A 16,769-nucleotide genomic window follows, 5' to 3' on the forward strand; every position below is an offset into this window, starting at 1 on the left:
ACCACATGCACCTATGATCTGCCCTCTTATTTCCTTAATGTTTTCTTCAAATTGACCTCCTTTAAGAACATAATTGAGAGAAGTTATCATAAACTCTTTCAAGGAAATTTTAAGGACTTCAGACTTAAGGAAAAGGCAAAGGTTCTCAGACAGATATGTGAGATTCAGGAAGAAATGGTGGGCAAAGAGATTAGTAATGTGAGAAAATCTGAACATATATGGCTTGTGTAAAACAATGGATATAATTCCTAATTGGTGCAGTTAAAATCTGTTATTTTAAAAGAAACCTATAATAATGGCGTAAGTGGGAAACCAGTATTCCATACCAGAAAAAGAGAGTATATTAGTTTGCTAGGGCAGCCATAACAAATATCACAAACTGGGTGGCTTAAAATAACAGAAATGTATTGTCCCACAGTTCTAGAAGCCAGAAGTCCAAAATCAAGGTGTAGCCAGGGTTGGTTCCTTCCTTCCTGTCCCAGCCTCTCCTCTTGCTTCTGGGGGCCTCGGGCATTCCTTGGCTTGTGGATGTGTCTTCACATCATCTTCCTTCTATGCATGGGTCCCTGTGTGTCCAAATTTCCCCTCTTTATAAGGGCATAGTCATATTGGATTAGGGCTCACCCTAATGGCATCATCTTAACTTGATCACCTGCAAAGATGATCAAATATTCACATTCACAGGGACTGGGGGTTAGGACTTGAACATTTTTTTGGAGAACACCATTCAACCTATTGTGGGGGGCTGTCATAAAAATTAATGTGCTGAAAATACATTGCAGGTGCAATGACATTCTCAGTACTCTGGCCTGCTGAAGGTTCGGAGCCTGAGGCCTGTCCTCTTTTGCTCAAAAGGGACATTTACAAAGGTTAGAGAAGTGTTAAAGTAGCACCTAGATGAGACTTTTCCCATGACGGGATCAGTATGGAAAGGCAATGGGAACCCAGAATGACTTTCTCACTCTGTCATTGGATGTTATTTCATGCCCCATCCCTGTGGCTCTCCCCCACATCCCAAGCTTCGGAAATGTAGTTATATAGAATCCTCTGGACCAGTAATGACCCCGTAATAATGGTGGACTCAAAGCCTGGACTTGCCCGTTACCTTGCAAGCGATTCTTGCTCCATTTGTTTGTCGACCTCATAACAGCCAACAAAACATGAAGAGCAGGTAATACCTGCTCATCCCCACTTCACAGAGGAGGAAGCTGAGGCCCAGAATGGAAGGATTTGGGCTTGAAGCCAGGGCTTTCCAACACCAGAATCCCCCAATGGGACTGTTCCTGCAACCCTGGGTACCTCTGCACATCACCTGCTGCCCCTGGGCCTGTGTCCACACCTGTGAAACGAGGGGTCCTCAGGGCAAATACCCAAATGATGCCGCCTTCTCTATTCCAAACTTCTTTCTCTCTTTGTCCCACTCAGGACCCCCAGGAGGCAGCAGACCCAGTCCCGGGCCAGCAGGACGCTTTTCAGATCAGAGACCAGGCAAGTGTTCGCCTCTTTCTGTGCCTGCGCAGGTGACCACCTCTTCCACTGACTGAGAGAGAGAGAGAGAGAGCAGGGGCTGCCAGACATTGGCCCATTCTGCATCCTGAGACCTATCTGATGAGCTTTAAGGGAATTCCCTAATTCTAAAACTCTAGAGAGTCTGTACTAAGATTAGATAGATAGAAAATGACAATACATACAGTGATTTAAGAGTATAAGCTGCCTGCATTCAAATCACTGCTTCTTTACTTCCCAGCTCTGTGACCCTGGGCAAGTCACTTAACTTCCCAGAGCCTCAGTTTCCTTATCTCTAAAAGGAGAATAATCCAAGGACCTACCTCACAGAGTTGCTGGGAGGATTAAGTAAAACCAATACATGGAACACCTTAGCACGTGGCCTGCAATGTATGAAGACCACACCGAGTGACAGTGATTATTACACATGATATATATGCAGCAGCACCAATCACTACAACAGATTCATTGCTTTCTAATGCACCAGCTACTGTGCAAAGTGCTGTGCACATACTAGAAAATTTTTTAAATGATAGCTAATACTATTTGAGCACCTTCAGGTCTTAAAATTCCCATCTTACAGGTGAGAAAACTGAGGCCCAGAGGTAAGTAATCTTGCTCCAGCTGAGATTCAAATCCAGGCTGTCTGGCTTCAGAGCCCATACCAGTGAGGGCTCTCAGTGAGGTCTGTTTTGCTCATGGAACTTGTTATAAAACATAGATTCCAAGGCCCCACCACAGGGCCTGCAGATTCTAGATGGAGCCTGGGAACCTGCATTTTTGCAAGCCTTCCTTGGGTGGCTTTGACAAAGGCAACATTCTGAGAACCGGTGAACGGCATGATGTGGCCCCCCTGTCCACTGGAAGTGGCAGTCCCCCATTGCAGGGCAGTGGGTGATTCTGGCACAAAGCTCGCCAAGCACCTGGTACACAGTAGGTGCCCATCACTCGTGGTAATGCTGCAGCATTTGTCACTGCTGTCGTTATGACACAGGGACTCAGCTGCCTCTTTCCCACCCTCTCCCCATCTCCCCTGCAGAGGTGGCTCTGAGTGACCCCACCTGTACAGGGGCCACCGCCCCACCGCGAGAGGAGAGAGTGGGGGGAGTTGGGGGCTATTCGGCAGTTGGAGCCAGGGAGGACCGAGTGGGCCACCCACCCTATTCCCAAGCGTCTGCTGCTGCTCCCCAGCCGGCCGTGGTCCCAGCCCACCAGCCCCCACGCCCAGCGGAGGAGGAGGAGGAGGAGGAAGCCAACAGCTATGATTCAGATGAAGCAAGTAGGTGACGCGTAACGGAGGGGTGGCTGGAAAAGTCACTTCAGCGGTCGCCCCCAGGGAAATAGGAATGGCTCTGGGGACAGCTCTGTACATCCCCAGCCCCCAATATGCCAAACCTAATAAACATATTTACCAAGTTATAAAAATACAAATTCGTGTTACTAAATTCACAAAATGACATCAGCTTTCTAAAGTATAAGCGCATCTATTTTTTCACTGTTGTAAAAGACACATAACATCAACGTTAACGATTTACATAATTTTTTAAGAGTGCAATTCAACTATATTCACAGAGTTCTATTTGGTGGTTCCATAGAACTATCATATGACTCAGCAATTCCACTCCTAGGTGTATATATAGATAGAAATCTATTTTAATTGTTTCCCAGACTTTTTGGTGTGTGTCTTCTAAAAAGTCATTTTTTAACCATGACTTTAAAATTCCTGACACTTCCTCTTGCATCCATCCATTCAATGATTTATAAAGTGCCTGCTCTGTGCCACACACACACACCAGTGGCGCTTCTCCTGGGTGGGGCTGGGAGCAGCAGGGGAGAGCTGGGGTGGCCTTTGTGAGCTGCAGGGAAGCATAGATGGGTTGTGTCTGGACCTGATGCATGCTGTGGGGTTGGGGGAACGTTCTAAGAGCTCCTCAGATGGGGAGACTGGACCCACTCAGAAGAAATGGACCAAGGGCTGTAATCGGCGGGATGGCTTTGGCCCATCGTGTCACCTCCCCTCGTTGTAAAAGGGAAAGCAAATACCATCTCCCATGCAGGGCTGAGGGGTCGTAAACTGAGGTACCTGCTGAGAAAGGGCTTCATAAACCAGAAATCATTATTATATAGTGCGAAACACACGTGAGGAATTATTATTATGTGACATGCACATCTGAGGTAATAATAGTCAACACTTGTTGAGCCCTTATTTTGTGCCGGGCACTTTTCTAACTGTGTTACGTGCACATGCTCAATTTAATTATCCCAGTGAGCCTGGGAATAGTTGCTTGTCCTATTCCAATTTCACAAATAAGGAGACAGAGGCTCGGAGAGGTTCAGGGACTTGTCCAAGTTCATATGGCCAGTGAGTGGAGGGACTGACAGTCTCATTGCTGCAGCAGGCCAGAGGCCAGACCTGGAGGGAATATCAGCTGTCCTGTCTCTCACAGGGGTCATGAGTCTGCAGGCTCAGGGGAAAGGAGTCTGAGGAGCCTACCCCCACCTCGCTGGCTGGGGGCTGTTTCTGCCCTGGAAATGCACCATGTCTATCCCATCTTCCTGGCTTTCCATATCCTGGTCCTTCTGCCTGGAGCAGTGGCCACTGCTCCTTCCATCTGCCTTAAGTGTCTCTTTGCTGACCTGCCAAGCCTAGAAGATCCCTCCCAGCCGGTGTATGTCCCTGTTAGGAGCTGTCCCTAGTGATTTATAACAAGCCTGTCTCTGTATTCAACTCCCTCCCTCACTCATCTCTATATTTGACAAGTATTTATTGAGCACCTACGAGGTGCCCCCAAACTATTCTAAGTGCTAGGGTTACCATGGCAAAAAAAGAAAAAAAATAATAACAGACAAGATGGCTGATCTAATGGGACTAATATTCTAGTGGAGAGAAACATACCAATGAGTTCATTTCAAATAAAGACAGAGCACCGTGAAGGAAATAAAATAGGGCGAATGACCATGAGGGTGGCTGCTTTAGATGGAGCAATCAGGGAGGGTTTCTCTGAGGAGGTGACATTTAAGCTGTGATGTGGATAATGAAAAGGCACTAGCCATGTGAGGATCTAGAGAGAGAGCATTCCAGACAGAGGCAACAGCAAATGCTGAGACTCATTTATTCCTTCAGCAAGTAAGTGAGCACAAACTGTGTGCCCTGCACTGTGCCCAGCGGGGACATAGCAGTGAACAGGGCAGTCACAGCCTTGCCCTCATGGGACTCTCAACCTAGCAGATGGAAGTCATTAAGTAGGCAATTGCACAAATGATTAACTGATCACAGGTGTGCTGAGGGTTCCAAAGAAGAGGAGGGTCTACCAGGATGGGGAGTCCAGAGGGACTGAGTCTTCCTCTCCTCTGTAGGCTCAATGGCTAGCCCAGACTGGGCACACGGTAAGTGCTCAGGAAATGTTTGTTGAATGAATTAATGTCCTCTTGGTACCTGCCTCTGTCTTCTTCAGCCACCCTGGGTGCCCTGGAGTTCAGCCTTCTCTACGACCAGGACAACAGCTCCCTGCACTGCACCATCATAAAGGCCAAGGTGGGTAAGGGGGCCAAGCTGGGGACCACTTAGGATGTTCTGGCATTTCTAGGGGACTTGGGGAGGGCATGGGTGACCATGTCTGTCTCCTGTCATTGCCTTGTCTATCTGTGACAGTGACAGTGATGAGGAAAGAGCAGGAATTAGCCACGGCCAATTCCTTTGCAGGGAGGACTTCCTCCGGGGAAGGTCCCAGAGGGGTTTCACTTAACTGCAGCTGCCTCCTGGGAGTGGAGGAAACCAAGCTTCAAGGGCAGAGCCAAGATCTGCCCAGCCCCATCCACACCCTCTGGAGGGGATCTCAGAGGTGTCACCTGGGAGCAGTGACAGCCTAACTTGACAGCTGACATGCCACTGAACAGCTCCTTCTATAGACGGGGCTGTCAAGCTGGAGCTACAGACTGAGTCAGGACTTATTGTTGCAGATACAAGGACAGTAATCTGGGCTTCTGGGGTGGGGAGGGGGGGCGAGGCAAACCAGATTGGAAGAGCATCTCCATGCTACAGGCTCCAGGGGCAGTGAGCCAACTTTACTGCAGCCCGCAAAGAAAGCTGGATGATGCCAATGCTAATCCCAGGAAGTAGTTGACCAGGATCTCCCCCTGCCCCAAGTCTGGTCTATAGAAAATAACAAGCAAGGTTCAGGAACCAGACTTCCTGGGTTCAAATACCAGCTCCGCCCCTCCTAGCTGTGGGATTTGGGGGAAGTTAACCTCTCTGTGCCTCAGGGATAATAATAGAGTCTCTTCCATGAGGATGTTGGTGAGTGTTACGTGGAAGGTGGCGGGGTGTCCCAGTTTGCACAGATGGTCCCCAGCTATGCCTGTTGCCTTGATGAAATAATTAAGAACTCTCCTTTCCACTCACAAAATGTCCCAGTTTGGATGATCAATAATGTATGAAATGCTTAACACAACTTCTAGATCAACGTACCCAGGTCACTTCTTCAGCAGGCACTTAGATGCATTTACACGTGCCCTCCAATAGCACAGTGAGGTAAGGCCCTACGTTATCTTATTTCATCTTCATAGGAACCTCTGAGGAAGAGATTATTATTAGCCCCATTGTACAGATGGGAAAACTGAGGCTTAGAAAGTTAAAGCCTGAGGCCACTCAGCTGGTAAGGGATAGAGCTGGATTTGAATCCAGATGTAACCATCTCCAGCTCCAGAAATGGGGGAAAGCCACACCATTACAGCCCCCTTGCGACAGGGGTACAGAAAACTCAACGGCTTAGGGGCTGGGCTGGTAAAGAGATGAGAAAAACATGTGAGACATTAGGGAATGGTAGTAACTTTGGTAAACTAAACTGATGTGAGCAGGACCCAAACAAAGATGTTCAAGTTCAAATTTGAAAAACACAGCGTCTGCCAATTTGTAACCTCCCAATCCAAACAGACATTCCAGACATGTTTATTAAGTACCTACTCTGTACCAGGAACTACCCTAAATGTTGGGGAATATTAAAATGAGCGAGAATAGACTGTGCCCTCATGGAGAAATGGACAAGAACCCAGCACTATAGCATCTCCTGAGTATAGTATACCCTCTGGGGCTTTCTACAAATTATTTCTTCCCATTTAATCTTCAAAACAAACCTATGAGGAAGGTTTCATCATCGTTCTCATTTTATAGATGGGGAAATTGAGGCACAGAGAGATTAAGGGACTTGCCCAAATCACACAGCCAGGAAGTGGTGGAGCTGGGATTTGAACCAGTGTTGTCCAGCTCAAAAGCCTATGCTCTTACCTTCTAGGCTACCCGGCCAGATTTCCTCCTTGCACCCCACTTTGTGGCCTCCTCTCCCCACCTAGTAGTAGCAAACGTTGTTCATACTGAACTTGTGCCAGGGCCAGAGTTCAGCCTTCACAGGTGAGATCTCATTTTACCCTCCAAGAATCCCATGAAGCAGGGTCTGTGATCAGCCCCACTGAACAGCTGGGGAAACTGAAGTCCCTGGAGATCACAGGGCACGATACATGGGATTGGGGATTAGTGCTGTGAGAGAAGAGAGTGGGAGCCCAGAGATAAGACACCTGCCTCAGCCAGGGCCTAGGGGGATGGGCAGAGCGTATCTGAGCCCCGGGAATTTTGGAACTGCTCATGTTAACAAGCCCAGCTTAACTCCTACCCCGGACAAACTGCTCTCCCCCACAGTGACTCATTTTAGCCATTTTAGCCATTTTAGCCAGCTCTGTGAGGGGGGCCAGGCAGAGATTGTGATCCCCATCATACGGATGGAGAAACTGCGGTCTCAGAAGTGAGTGCAAGGGCCAGGGCCAGAACTCAGGCCTCCTTTCGCTGGCCTTTCCTCCTCTCCCACCCATTCTGGGACATGTCCTCCCATCCCAGCAATAACAATCCAGCCTTGTTGGAGCACTTCCTGTGTGCCAGGTACTGTGCCAAGCACTTTACCGGTGGGATCACGTTTAAATCTCACCAGCCCATGAAGCATCCCATTTGACAGGTGAGGAAAATGAGACTCAGAGAGGTTAAGAAACTTGCCTAAGGTCACACATCCAGTAAGTGACTTGGCCAGGCTTTAAACCCCGTCTGCCGGATTCCAGTGCTCATTTCAAGATACTGCATTTCCCTTCTCTTTCTTTGCAAGGGGAAGCACACAGGATGGGGTGATAGCTGTGCCCATTGCCTGTGATAGCTGAGCGCCCAGCCCTCCCCAGGCCCTCACGCCACTGCCTTCTTCTCTTACAGGGACTGAAGCCCATGGATTCCAATGGCTTGGCCGATCCCTACGTTAAGCTGCACCTCCTGCCGGGAGCCAGCAAGGTACCATATGGCCTGGGCCTCTTGGCAAGGGGGGCACATGGGCTCTGGAAAGCACCCAAGGTTCCCAGCTTAGAGCCTAAAATAGCCCTCCCCAAACCCCCTCTTCCCTGATTGGCAAAGTTCTTACAAGGGGTAAGGGATGGGCCAGAGCCATTCTCCTTCAAGAGGCAGGGGCTCTGCTCATTTCTCTAACTCAGAAACCTGGGATCCAGGAGAGAAGCAGATACCCTGATTATGCCCTTGACCTGCTCAAACACCTTCAGGGCTCCCCAGTGCTGACCATGGTCCACCTCCCCCACCCATTTTTTGCCCCAGCCAAACATCTCTCAACAGAAATGACTAACTCTTTCCAGATAACTTGAGAAAAGGTTCTATTATTAAGAGAAAATTTACCCCCATCCCTTCCACCTTTCTGGAAGGGAAAGTGAGATTAATTCTCCTTTCTTTGGATTGACCCACTCAGAGCACATGGCTGGAAATGGATGTGTGCCTTCTTGGGCTTTATTTTTTGCTTTGTTGTGTTAATTTGACATGGATGTCCTAAAAACAAGGCTGCCTATATACTTGGTTACATGATCTTAGAAAAATGCCTTTCAAAAATCTCTGCAAGGGCTTCCCTGGTGGCGCAGTGGTTGGGAGTCCGCCTGCCAATGCAGGGGACACGGGTTCGTGCCCCAGTCTGGGAAGATCCCATATGCCACGGAGCGGCTGGGCCCATGAGCCATGGCCGCTGGGCCTGCGCGTCCGGAGCCTGTGCTCCGTGGCGGGAGAGGCCACAGTGGTAAGAGGCCCGCATACCGCAAAAAAAAAAAAAAAAAAAATCTCTGCAAGTATCAAATGCCCCATAAGACAAAAAAGGACACACACACACGCACACGCACATGCACGGGCACATACACTTTATCTCTTTTTTTGTTTGGATCAAGGAAAGACAGTCCCACCTGGCCATGGCCAAACTTGTTGGCCACTACTCCTTCTGACTCCCCAGCGACGTTTGCTTCTCCTTGACCCACTTCTTTGCCCACTCCTAAATCCAAACCTGCTTTGCCAAAGAATCCAATCAGTCACTTACATGTTAGAATGAATTAGATTTCGCACCAGGCTACCAGGTGCGTTTCTAACCTTCTCTCTTAGAGTAAAATGAAAAATTTTGTCCTCTCTAAGGAATTTCAGGCATGGAGGATGCTATCTGGGGAAACAGAGGGGACCATCCCAATATCCCCAGAAATTATTTCTTCACTGCCTAGGAATGGGAGACTCTCATTTCTGCTTCCCTGGCCTAGAAACAATACTTTTTCTCAAAGAAAAATATCTTTGCTTTCTAATCTTTATAAAGAGTTCAGAGAGGGGGCCCAGTACCTGGAGGGAGGGCTGGCCCAGTATCCAGTGTTGGTGATGCACCCTAGAGGATGACCCCACTCCCTGAGAACATGTATTTGGGAGCAACAGAGCCCCTGGACACTCCTGAGGGAAGTGGACTCCTAAGTCACCCACCCATCGCAAATGAGCCCAAGGGATGGAGCTGCAGGGCTGACTCCCCACTGAGACAGATGTCTGTCTGGGTTCTAGTCCAACAAGCTTCGTACAAAAACCCTGCGGAACACCCGAAATCCCATCTGGAATGAGACTCTGGTCTATCATGGCATCACGGATGAAGACATGCAGAGGAAGACCCTCAGGTGCTTGCCGGGAGGGTGGGCAGAGAGGGGCCTGAGGCTGGGCAGACTGAGGCATGCGTGGTTCCTGGGGGCAGCGCTTTAAAACATCTCAGAGTAGTTTTTTGTTTCTTTTTTTCTTCTAAAAAGCAATATATATTCCTGATAGACACTTTTGAAAATACAGATAAGTGAAACTGTTAACATCTTGGTGTCTGGACATTTGGGTTTAGCGTGTGTCTATATTTGTGTGTATGTGTTTGTGTGTGTGTGTGTGTGTGTGTGTGTGTGCGAAAGTTTTTTTTTTTAATAAAGTTGAGTGTTTTTAAAAGTGTTTATAAAGATGGACCATCCTATTAAGTAATCAGCCAGTTTCACTTAACAATATACTGACGCCACTTCATATTCTTCTACAGTGTATTAAAATGCATTTTAAATTATATAAGTAATAAATGAGTACATTGTTCTTGTAAAGAATTATTGAGAAAACAAAGCTGCTTTCAAATGTTAGTCCCCTCCCCCAACCTGGGTGGCCTTTCTCCTTCTGTGAGCGTGTGTATATTCATTATATACATACATACACTATATATATATGTATATATATATACACACACGCACACACTGTCGTTTACAATATAAGAAATATCATGTTGACTATATCTGGAACGTGTCTTTTTCCTTAACAATATATCTTGGGGCTGTGGCCATGAGAAGACATTTAGAGCTACCTAATTTTTAACTGCTTCAGAGTACTCCATAGCATGGGTCTATCACAGGTTTTTTTAGTGTTTTATTATTAAGTGTTATGAATATACAGAAAAATATAGAATATAATAAAAACAAATACCCATGAACCCAATACTCAGTCTTTCAAAAATCTTAATATTTGTTGTATTTGCTTCAGCTCTTTTTTTGTAAGGAATAAAGCACTACAGATGCAAATTGAAGCTCCTTTTGTATACTTCATCCCCCACCCCTTTCTCTTCTTTCCTCCCCAGGGCGAAACACTATCCTGAATTCTATGGGTATCATTTCCAAGTGTGTCCTATGCTTCAGCTACTTAATTATGTATCTATAAACAATATATGGTATTGTTGGCATGTCTTAAAATTTTATGTAACTGTTTACCACTTTATCCAGTTCCCTGTGGACAGACATTTAGATAGCTTCTACCTTTTTTCTATTACAAACAAATTTGCGATGAGCATTCTTCATGCTTCCTTGTGTTCATATGAGTATTTCCTTAGGACAGAAACTAAGGAGGGATATTTGCTGGATCACAGAATATGGGGTGTGGGTCTTTTTAATTTGGCAAGGCATACAAACTGGGCTGTTCCAAGTACATTCCTATCAGCTACAATATTATTTTAAGGAAACATAAACATTTTTATTGCAATGTAATAACATCCATTTAGAAAAGTGCACACAGAAAAAGTGTACAGATTGATGAATTTTCACCAAGTGAACACACTGGGTTAAGAGAACAGAACATTCCCAGGCTACAGAAGCCCTCCCCTTGTGCCCCCTTCCAGTGAGGACCTTTTCCCCCAGGGGATTCACTACCCTAACTGCTAACAGGAAAAATTAATTTCATCTAGTTCTGTACTTTATACAAATGAAATCATACCACATAATTCCTTTATGTCTGTCTTCTTTCAGTTAGTAGTATATTTGTGATACTCATCCGAGTTGTGGGTACTTGTAGGTTGTTCTTTCTCATTGCTATTTAGTATTCCATTGTGTGAATATAACACGATATTATTTATTCATTCTACCATTAATTGGCATTTGGTTGGTTTTCTGTTTGGGGCTATTACAAATAGTGCTGCTGGGAACATTCTAGTAGCTGTTTCTTGCATACATTTCTGTTGTATATACATCTGGGAGTGTAATGGCTGAGCCATGGTGTATGTATATGTTTAGCTTTATTAGAAACTGCCAGTTTTCCATAGTGATTGCACCAATTTACACTGCTACCGGCAATGTCTGGGAGTTCCAGTTGCTTCACATCCTCATCAACACTTTTCCATTTTGGCCACTCTGGCGGTTGTGTAATGGTGTCGCATTGTGGTTTTGCATTTCCCTGATGAGCAATTACAACATTATTTTCAATGCATACTGTTACATTTTTAGGGTTACTTCATAATTTTCTTGAGAAGTCCCCCCATTATAGAATACTTATGTTATTTCTGCTTTTTCACAACTATAAACAAAACTGTGGTAAAGATCTTTGTAGTTACGTATTTTTTCACTTATGTCTTCAAGGTAAATTCCTAGAAGTGGCGTTACTAGGTCAAAAATGGTGATTATTCGTGAGTCTTTGGAGACATACTGTCCTGCAGAAAGGATGGTGGTGTTTACACCCCCACTGGCTGAATGGAGACAATTTCTTTCTCCAGCTGTGTACAGTGTGGGGCTCAGCAGGAGGGTGTTCTGACCCTTCAGAACTTTGAACCTTGTTCAACAAATGTTAATGGCCAAGAAGCAAGGTGCTGTTAGTTCCTGTCTGTCCCCCATGGGGGGAAAAGTCCTTTCTTCCTCTTAGTATATGTCAGGATGAATTATCATGCCTCGATTGGTCCTTTTGGCCTCCTGAGGGACCTTTCTCATGACCTGCCCCTTTTTGTGCCTCTGGTCTACTCAATGCTGTGCAAAGTAGATAGCAAAAGACAATATAGTGTTCTGGAAATCAGGAGCTTCAAATTCTGGTTCTGCCCCTTACTGGGGAAAAATTATTCAACATATCTGGGCCCCAGTCTCCTCTCCAAAGTGGGAAACTCAGAGGTCTGGGGGGAGAAAGAATTAAATGAGAAGAGTCAGCTAAGTTCCTAGCCTAACTTTGCAACAGATGATGCTGAAATGACCATAAAGTAGATGTAAAGGGGGCTGAACTTCATTAATCATCAGGGAAATGTATTGCGTTGGCCAAAAAGTTCATTTGGGTTTTTTCCACAACATCTTATGGAATACTAATAAATTAATACTACAAGGAGATACTATGGCCCACTCAGAATGGCTAAAATTAAAGACCGACAAAATCGAAGTTAGAATGAAGAGCAACCAGAGCCTGCATAAACTGCTGGTGGGAGTGTAACTGGTGGAATCACTTTGGAAAACTGTTTAGAAGTTTCTACTGAGGTTAAACTTGTGTGTAGTCCATGGCTCAGCAATTCTGCTCCTAGGAAGATACCTAACAGAAATATGTATCTATGCATATAGAAAAGACATGAACATGAATGTTCCATTGCAGCTTTATTCATAACAGCTAGAAATGGCTCAAGACCAAATGCCCATAATTAGCAAAATTATTACAACGTATTTACACAATAGAATACTATACAACCAAAAAAGGGACAAATAACTATAGACATGGATGAATCTCACAGACATAATGTTGAACAAAAGAAACCAAATGTAAAAGGGTATACATCTGATTTTATTTAAATGTAAGTCAAAAACAAGACACTGAATCTTGCCAAGAGAACAAGATAGTGATTATCTCTGAGGGAGGTAGTGACTAGGAGGGATCATGAGGGTCTTCTGGGAGCTGGAGTGTTCTATATCTTGATCTATCTGAGTGGTAGTTACATGGGTGTATGCAAATTCAAAAATCCAACAAGCTAGAAATTTAAGATTTGTGTATGTTATTGCTTGTTAAGTTATACTGTGATCAAGAAGAAATTAGAAGTACCTGGCCTAGTGCTCAATAAATATGAAGTTGTATTATTCCTGTGCACATTACACGTTCCTTGCCAGCATCAATCAGAGCTCTTGGTACATAGTAGGAGCTCAATATATGCTCTTCTTTCTTTCTCCATCCTTTATGTCAATCGCAGGATCTCTGTCTGTGATGAGGACAAATTTGGCCATAACGAGTTTATTGGTGAGACCAGATTCTCGCTCAAAAAATTGAAGCCCAACCAGAGGAAGAACTTCAATATCTGTCTGGAGCGGGTGATCCCGGTGAGTGCCTTTGCCCCAAGGGTTCAATGGGGAAGAAGAGTTGGAGAGGTGGGTGCTGCCTTCTTTTGGGGCTGTAAAGGATGTGATAGATCTGTAGGGTGCCAGACAGGAGAGGGGCTTTGGCAGCTGTTGGAGGGAGGGTGAAGATTTCAGGTCAGAACATGGGGGTTGCATCCTGGCTATGCCTTCTACCAACCCTGTGTTAGCATCACTTCTGAAGGTCAGAGTGGTGTGGCAGAGTGGCCTGCCTGGGTTCAAAGCCAGCTCTGCCGTTTCCCTGCTCCCTGGCCTTCACCAAGGGTCTGAACTATTCTGGGCCTCAGTTTTTCTTGTCTCTAAAATGGGTGTTACAACAGCACCTGCCTCATAGGAGGCAGAACCTAGTACCTAATAAGCACTCATAAATTAACTGTTGTTATTATAGTAAATAATACTGCCTTAGCCACCTGTCAGTCAAGAAGTCATAAAGAATCATAGAGATACACAGGAGGCAGGATACCATAGCACGTAAGAGCATGGGCTCTGGAGCCAGACTGGGATTGAGTCCCAGTTTCTGCCACTTATAGTATAACTTGAGTCAAATGACTTAACCTATCTGTGCCTCAGTTTTCTTGTCTGTAAAATGGGATAATATAGTACCAACCTCATAGGGTCTTTTAAGGATTAATGTAAAAGTACATGTAAAGCATTAGAACTGTTATTGTTAGATGTGATACTCACCTTTTGAGAAAGAACAAGAACCAAATCGAGGTTGTCCAATTGGGCTACACCTCAGAATCAACTAGAGATTTTAAAACCAGAGTTTACAAAATAGATTCTGTGGGGGATCTCCCTGGATATTCTGACTTAGCAAGATAGGGTGAGACCTAGCAATCTGTATTTTTAGACATAATCCAACCTACCCTTTTTTACATCTGAGCCACCTGGGGCCCAAAAAGAGGAGCGAGTTGCCAAGGTCATACCGCAAGTCAGGGACCGTGTTCTCAGGCACCAGCCAGAGCCCAGCTTTCTTGCAATGACCTGCGTGCCTGCTCCCCCTGGGCAGTGGGCCAGCGCCCCATCGGGAAGCCGTGGGGGGTGGGAGGGGGACTCCTGCAGCATCCTCCCACCAGATGGCCAGCCTGAGGATGGACTATCTGTGTGCTGCACCATATTTTATAGCACAGACAAAGGAAGACACAACAGGGAGAATTGCAAGGAAGAACTTACACCGAATGCCAGGCTCCCAATAAATCATTAGATGTGCCTAGGAATGAAGCCTTTCCTCTGGGTCTTTGCCTGGTAACAGTTGGCTCTTCAGGCTTTGTCATCCTTCCGTCACTCAGTGAGTCCAGTTGGTCAGCTCCTGGGTCTGCCGTCTCACTGTGATGGACGCAGCCAGCCTCAGAGGCACAGAGGTGGCAGGACAGGCCCGCACTGGCCCCACAACCCTGCTGATCATCTCCTTTGCTCTTAAACCTCCCACCACCAACTCCCCTCTTATGCCCCACTAAGGACAGGGACCTCATAAGCTCTGACCCCTCTCCTCTGGACTTCAGTTTTCCTCATTTCTAAAGTGGAGAGGTTGGATTTAACCAGTGCTTTTCACATTGTGTTCCCCAGAGCCTTAGAATCCTGCAAAAGGCCTTAGGAGCCATGGGGGAAGAAGCACCTGGTGGCCCCTGTGCCACTTCATCCAGAGCAGACAAAATCTTATGTTTTGTGTATGGGCTACTTTGCCACTTATTGGTTGTGGCAAGTGGTTTAACCACTGTGACCCTCAGTGTCATCATCTGTAAAATGGGGATAGTAATACAACCTACGTCAATAGGCTGTTGTGCATTAACATGGTCTCTCAAATGGTTAATGTTATATACATTTTAGCTGAATGGGGGAAAGCTGGAGGGCCACAGAAGCTTGGAGAACCCATCCTCATGGCTCTGGATGCCAGTGGAGGGGAGAAGGTGTTTCTGGTTTTTCTTGTGTAGGGAGATGAGCCCCATTGACAATGTTATTTTTCCTTTCTGTCTCCTTCCTCAAGATGAAGCGTGCTGGAACCACCGGGTCAGCCCGAGGCATGGCCCTTTATGAGGAGGAGGTGAGCGCTGAGTGGGTGTTGAAGCCACAGTCGGGGTCTGGCATCTCCCTTTTCTCTCCCTCCCTGGCCCCTTTCCCACTCTTTTACCCCAAACCACCTGCCTGTTGGTTCACCATGAGAGGTGCCCTTGCCCAAGGCATTAGAACATGAGACCAGGAGCATGCTTTTCACACCTGGAGCCCCCAAGGTGGGGGAAGCCCCATCCTCTCATAACCGAGAAACACCCTTGACCTTGGCAGAAGCTCTGCTGGCAGTTCTGCTGCACTCGAGCAATGCCACGCTCCCTCCATGGGGATGTAGGGCAGGTTCTCTGAGCTGTGTGTCTGGCAGAGGCTGGGGTTTGGCTTCACAACCATGCCCTCGGCCCCAAGAACTGCACTTTTGAGAAAACTGGGTGGATGGGGGGAGTCTGAGCTGAGTCACGTTGGAATCAGGGTCAAGCTCAGCCTATGATCAGAGTCAGGGTCAGTCCGTGTCTAAGAGTAAAGCCATTGGCCCCCATGTGCCTAGGACTGGGCCCCGTGGCTTTCATCATTTGCTCCTCCCTGGAGTCTGGGGTGTCTTCTGTCTGTAGTGCTGATTGCACTAGCACTGGCCCACCTCCTCCTACTTTCCACAGACTCTCTCTTTAATGATCGCCATCCACGTTGCCCAGACCCCTTCCCTCCTAGGCCCACACACCCTCTTCTCCTACTGCAGCAGGTGGAGCGTATTGGTGACACAGAGGAACGCGGCAAGATCCTGGTGTCCCTCATGTACAGCACACAGCAGGGAGGCCTCATTGTGGGCATCATACGCTGCGTGCACCTGGCGGCCATGGACGCCAATGGCTACTCAGATCCATTCGTCAAGCTGTGAGTCAATGTCTGGGGACTATAAATGGGCCCCAGAGGGGGGTCCTAGATCCTTGCAAAGAGAGAACCAGAGAGCTTCCCCAAGATCATTGTACATTGAGGCCCAGAGAGGGCAAAGAACCTGCCCAAGGTCACACAGTGAGACGGATGCCCAGAACCGGTGAGTGTGAGTCTGGAGTCTCAGTCAGCCTGGTGTGTCACCCACCCATGTGAGAAGTTTTGTGGCTCTCCTCCTGTGGGAGAGGGGTGGTCAGCAAGGTTACAGTAATCCCATTTGTAGCACCTGGGAATCAGCAACACATCCCTCCAGAGTCCAGAGCCCCACCACCAAAGAAGCAACCTGACTTTTTCTGGATTCAGTCTGGAAATGCTCAAAGAAAAGACCTTAGGCT

The 16,769-nt window shown here is 46.7% G+C and overlaps 1 protein-coding gene across 1 annotated transcript in view; it reads left to right on the forward strand.

Moving 5' to 3' along the window:
* Nucleotides 1-16,769, forward strand: part of RPH3A (rabphilin 3A) — a 282,381-nt gene that overhangs the window by 260,090 nt on the left and 5,522 nt on the right. Inside the window, exons 12-19 of the mRNA XM_079943019.1 lie at nucleotides 1,426-1,488; nucleotides 2,546-2,785; nucleotides 4,962-5,041; nucleotides 7,754-7,828; nucleotides 9,398-9,507; nucleotides 13,320-13,446; nucleotides 15,467-15,523; nucleotides 16,223-16,377. Of these exons, the coding sequence (XP_079799145.1) occupies nucleotides 1,426-1,488; nucleotides 2,546-2,785; nucleotides 4,962-5,041; nucleotides 7,754-7,828; nucleotides 9,398-9,507; nucleotides 13,320-13,446; nucleotides 15,467-15,523; nucleotides 16,223-16,377 (907 nt within the window). The remainder of the gene's footprint in view (nucleotides 1-1,425; nucleotides 1,489-2,545; nucleotides 2,786-4,961; nucleotides 5,042-7,753; nucleotides 7,829-9,397; nucleotides 9,508-13,319; nucleotides 13,447-15,466; nucleotides 15,524-16,222; nucleotides 16,378-16,769) is intronic.

Source organism: Stenella coeruleoalba (assembly GCF_951394435.1).
Source record: "Stenella coeruleoalba genome assembly, chromosome: 14".
NCBI lineage: Eukaryota > Metazoa > Chordata > Mammalia > Artiodactyla > Delphinidae > Stenella > Stenella coeruleoalba.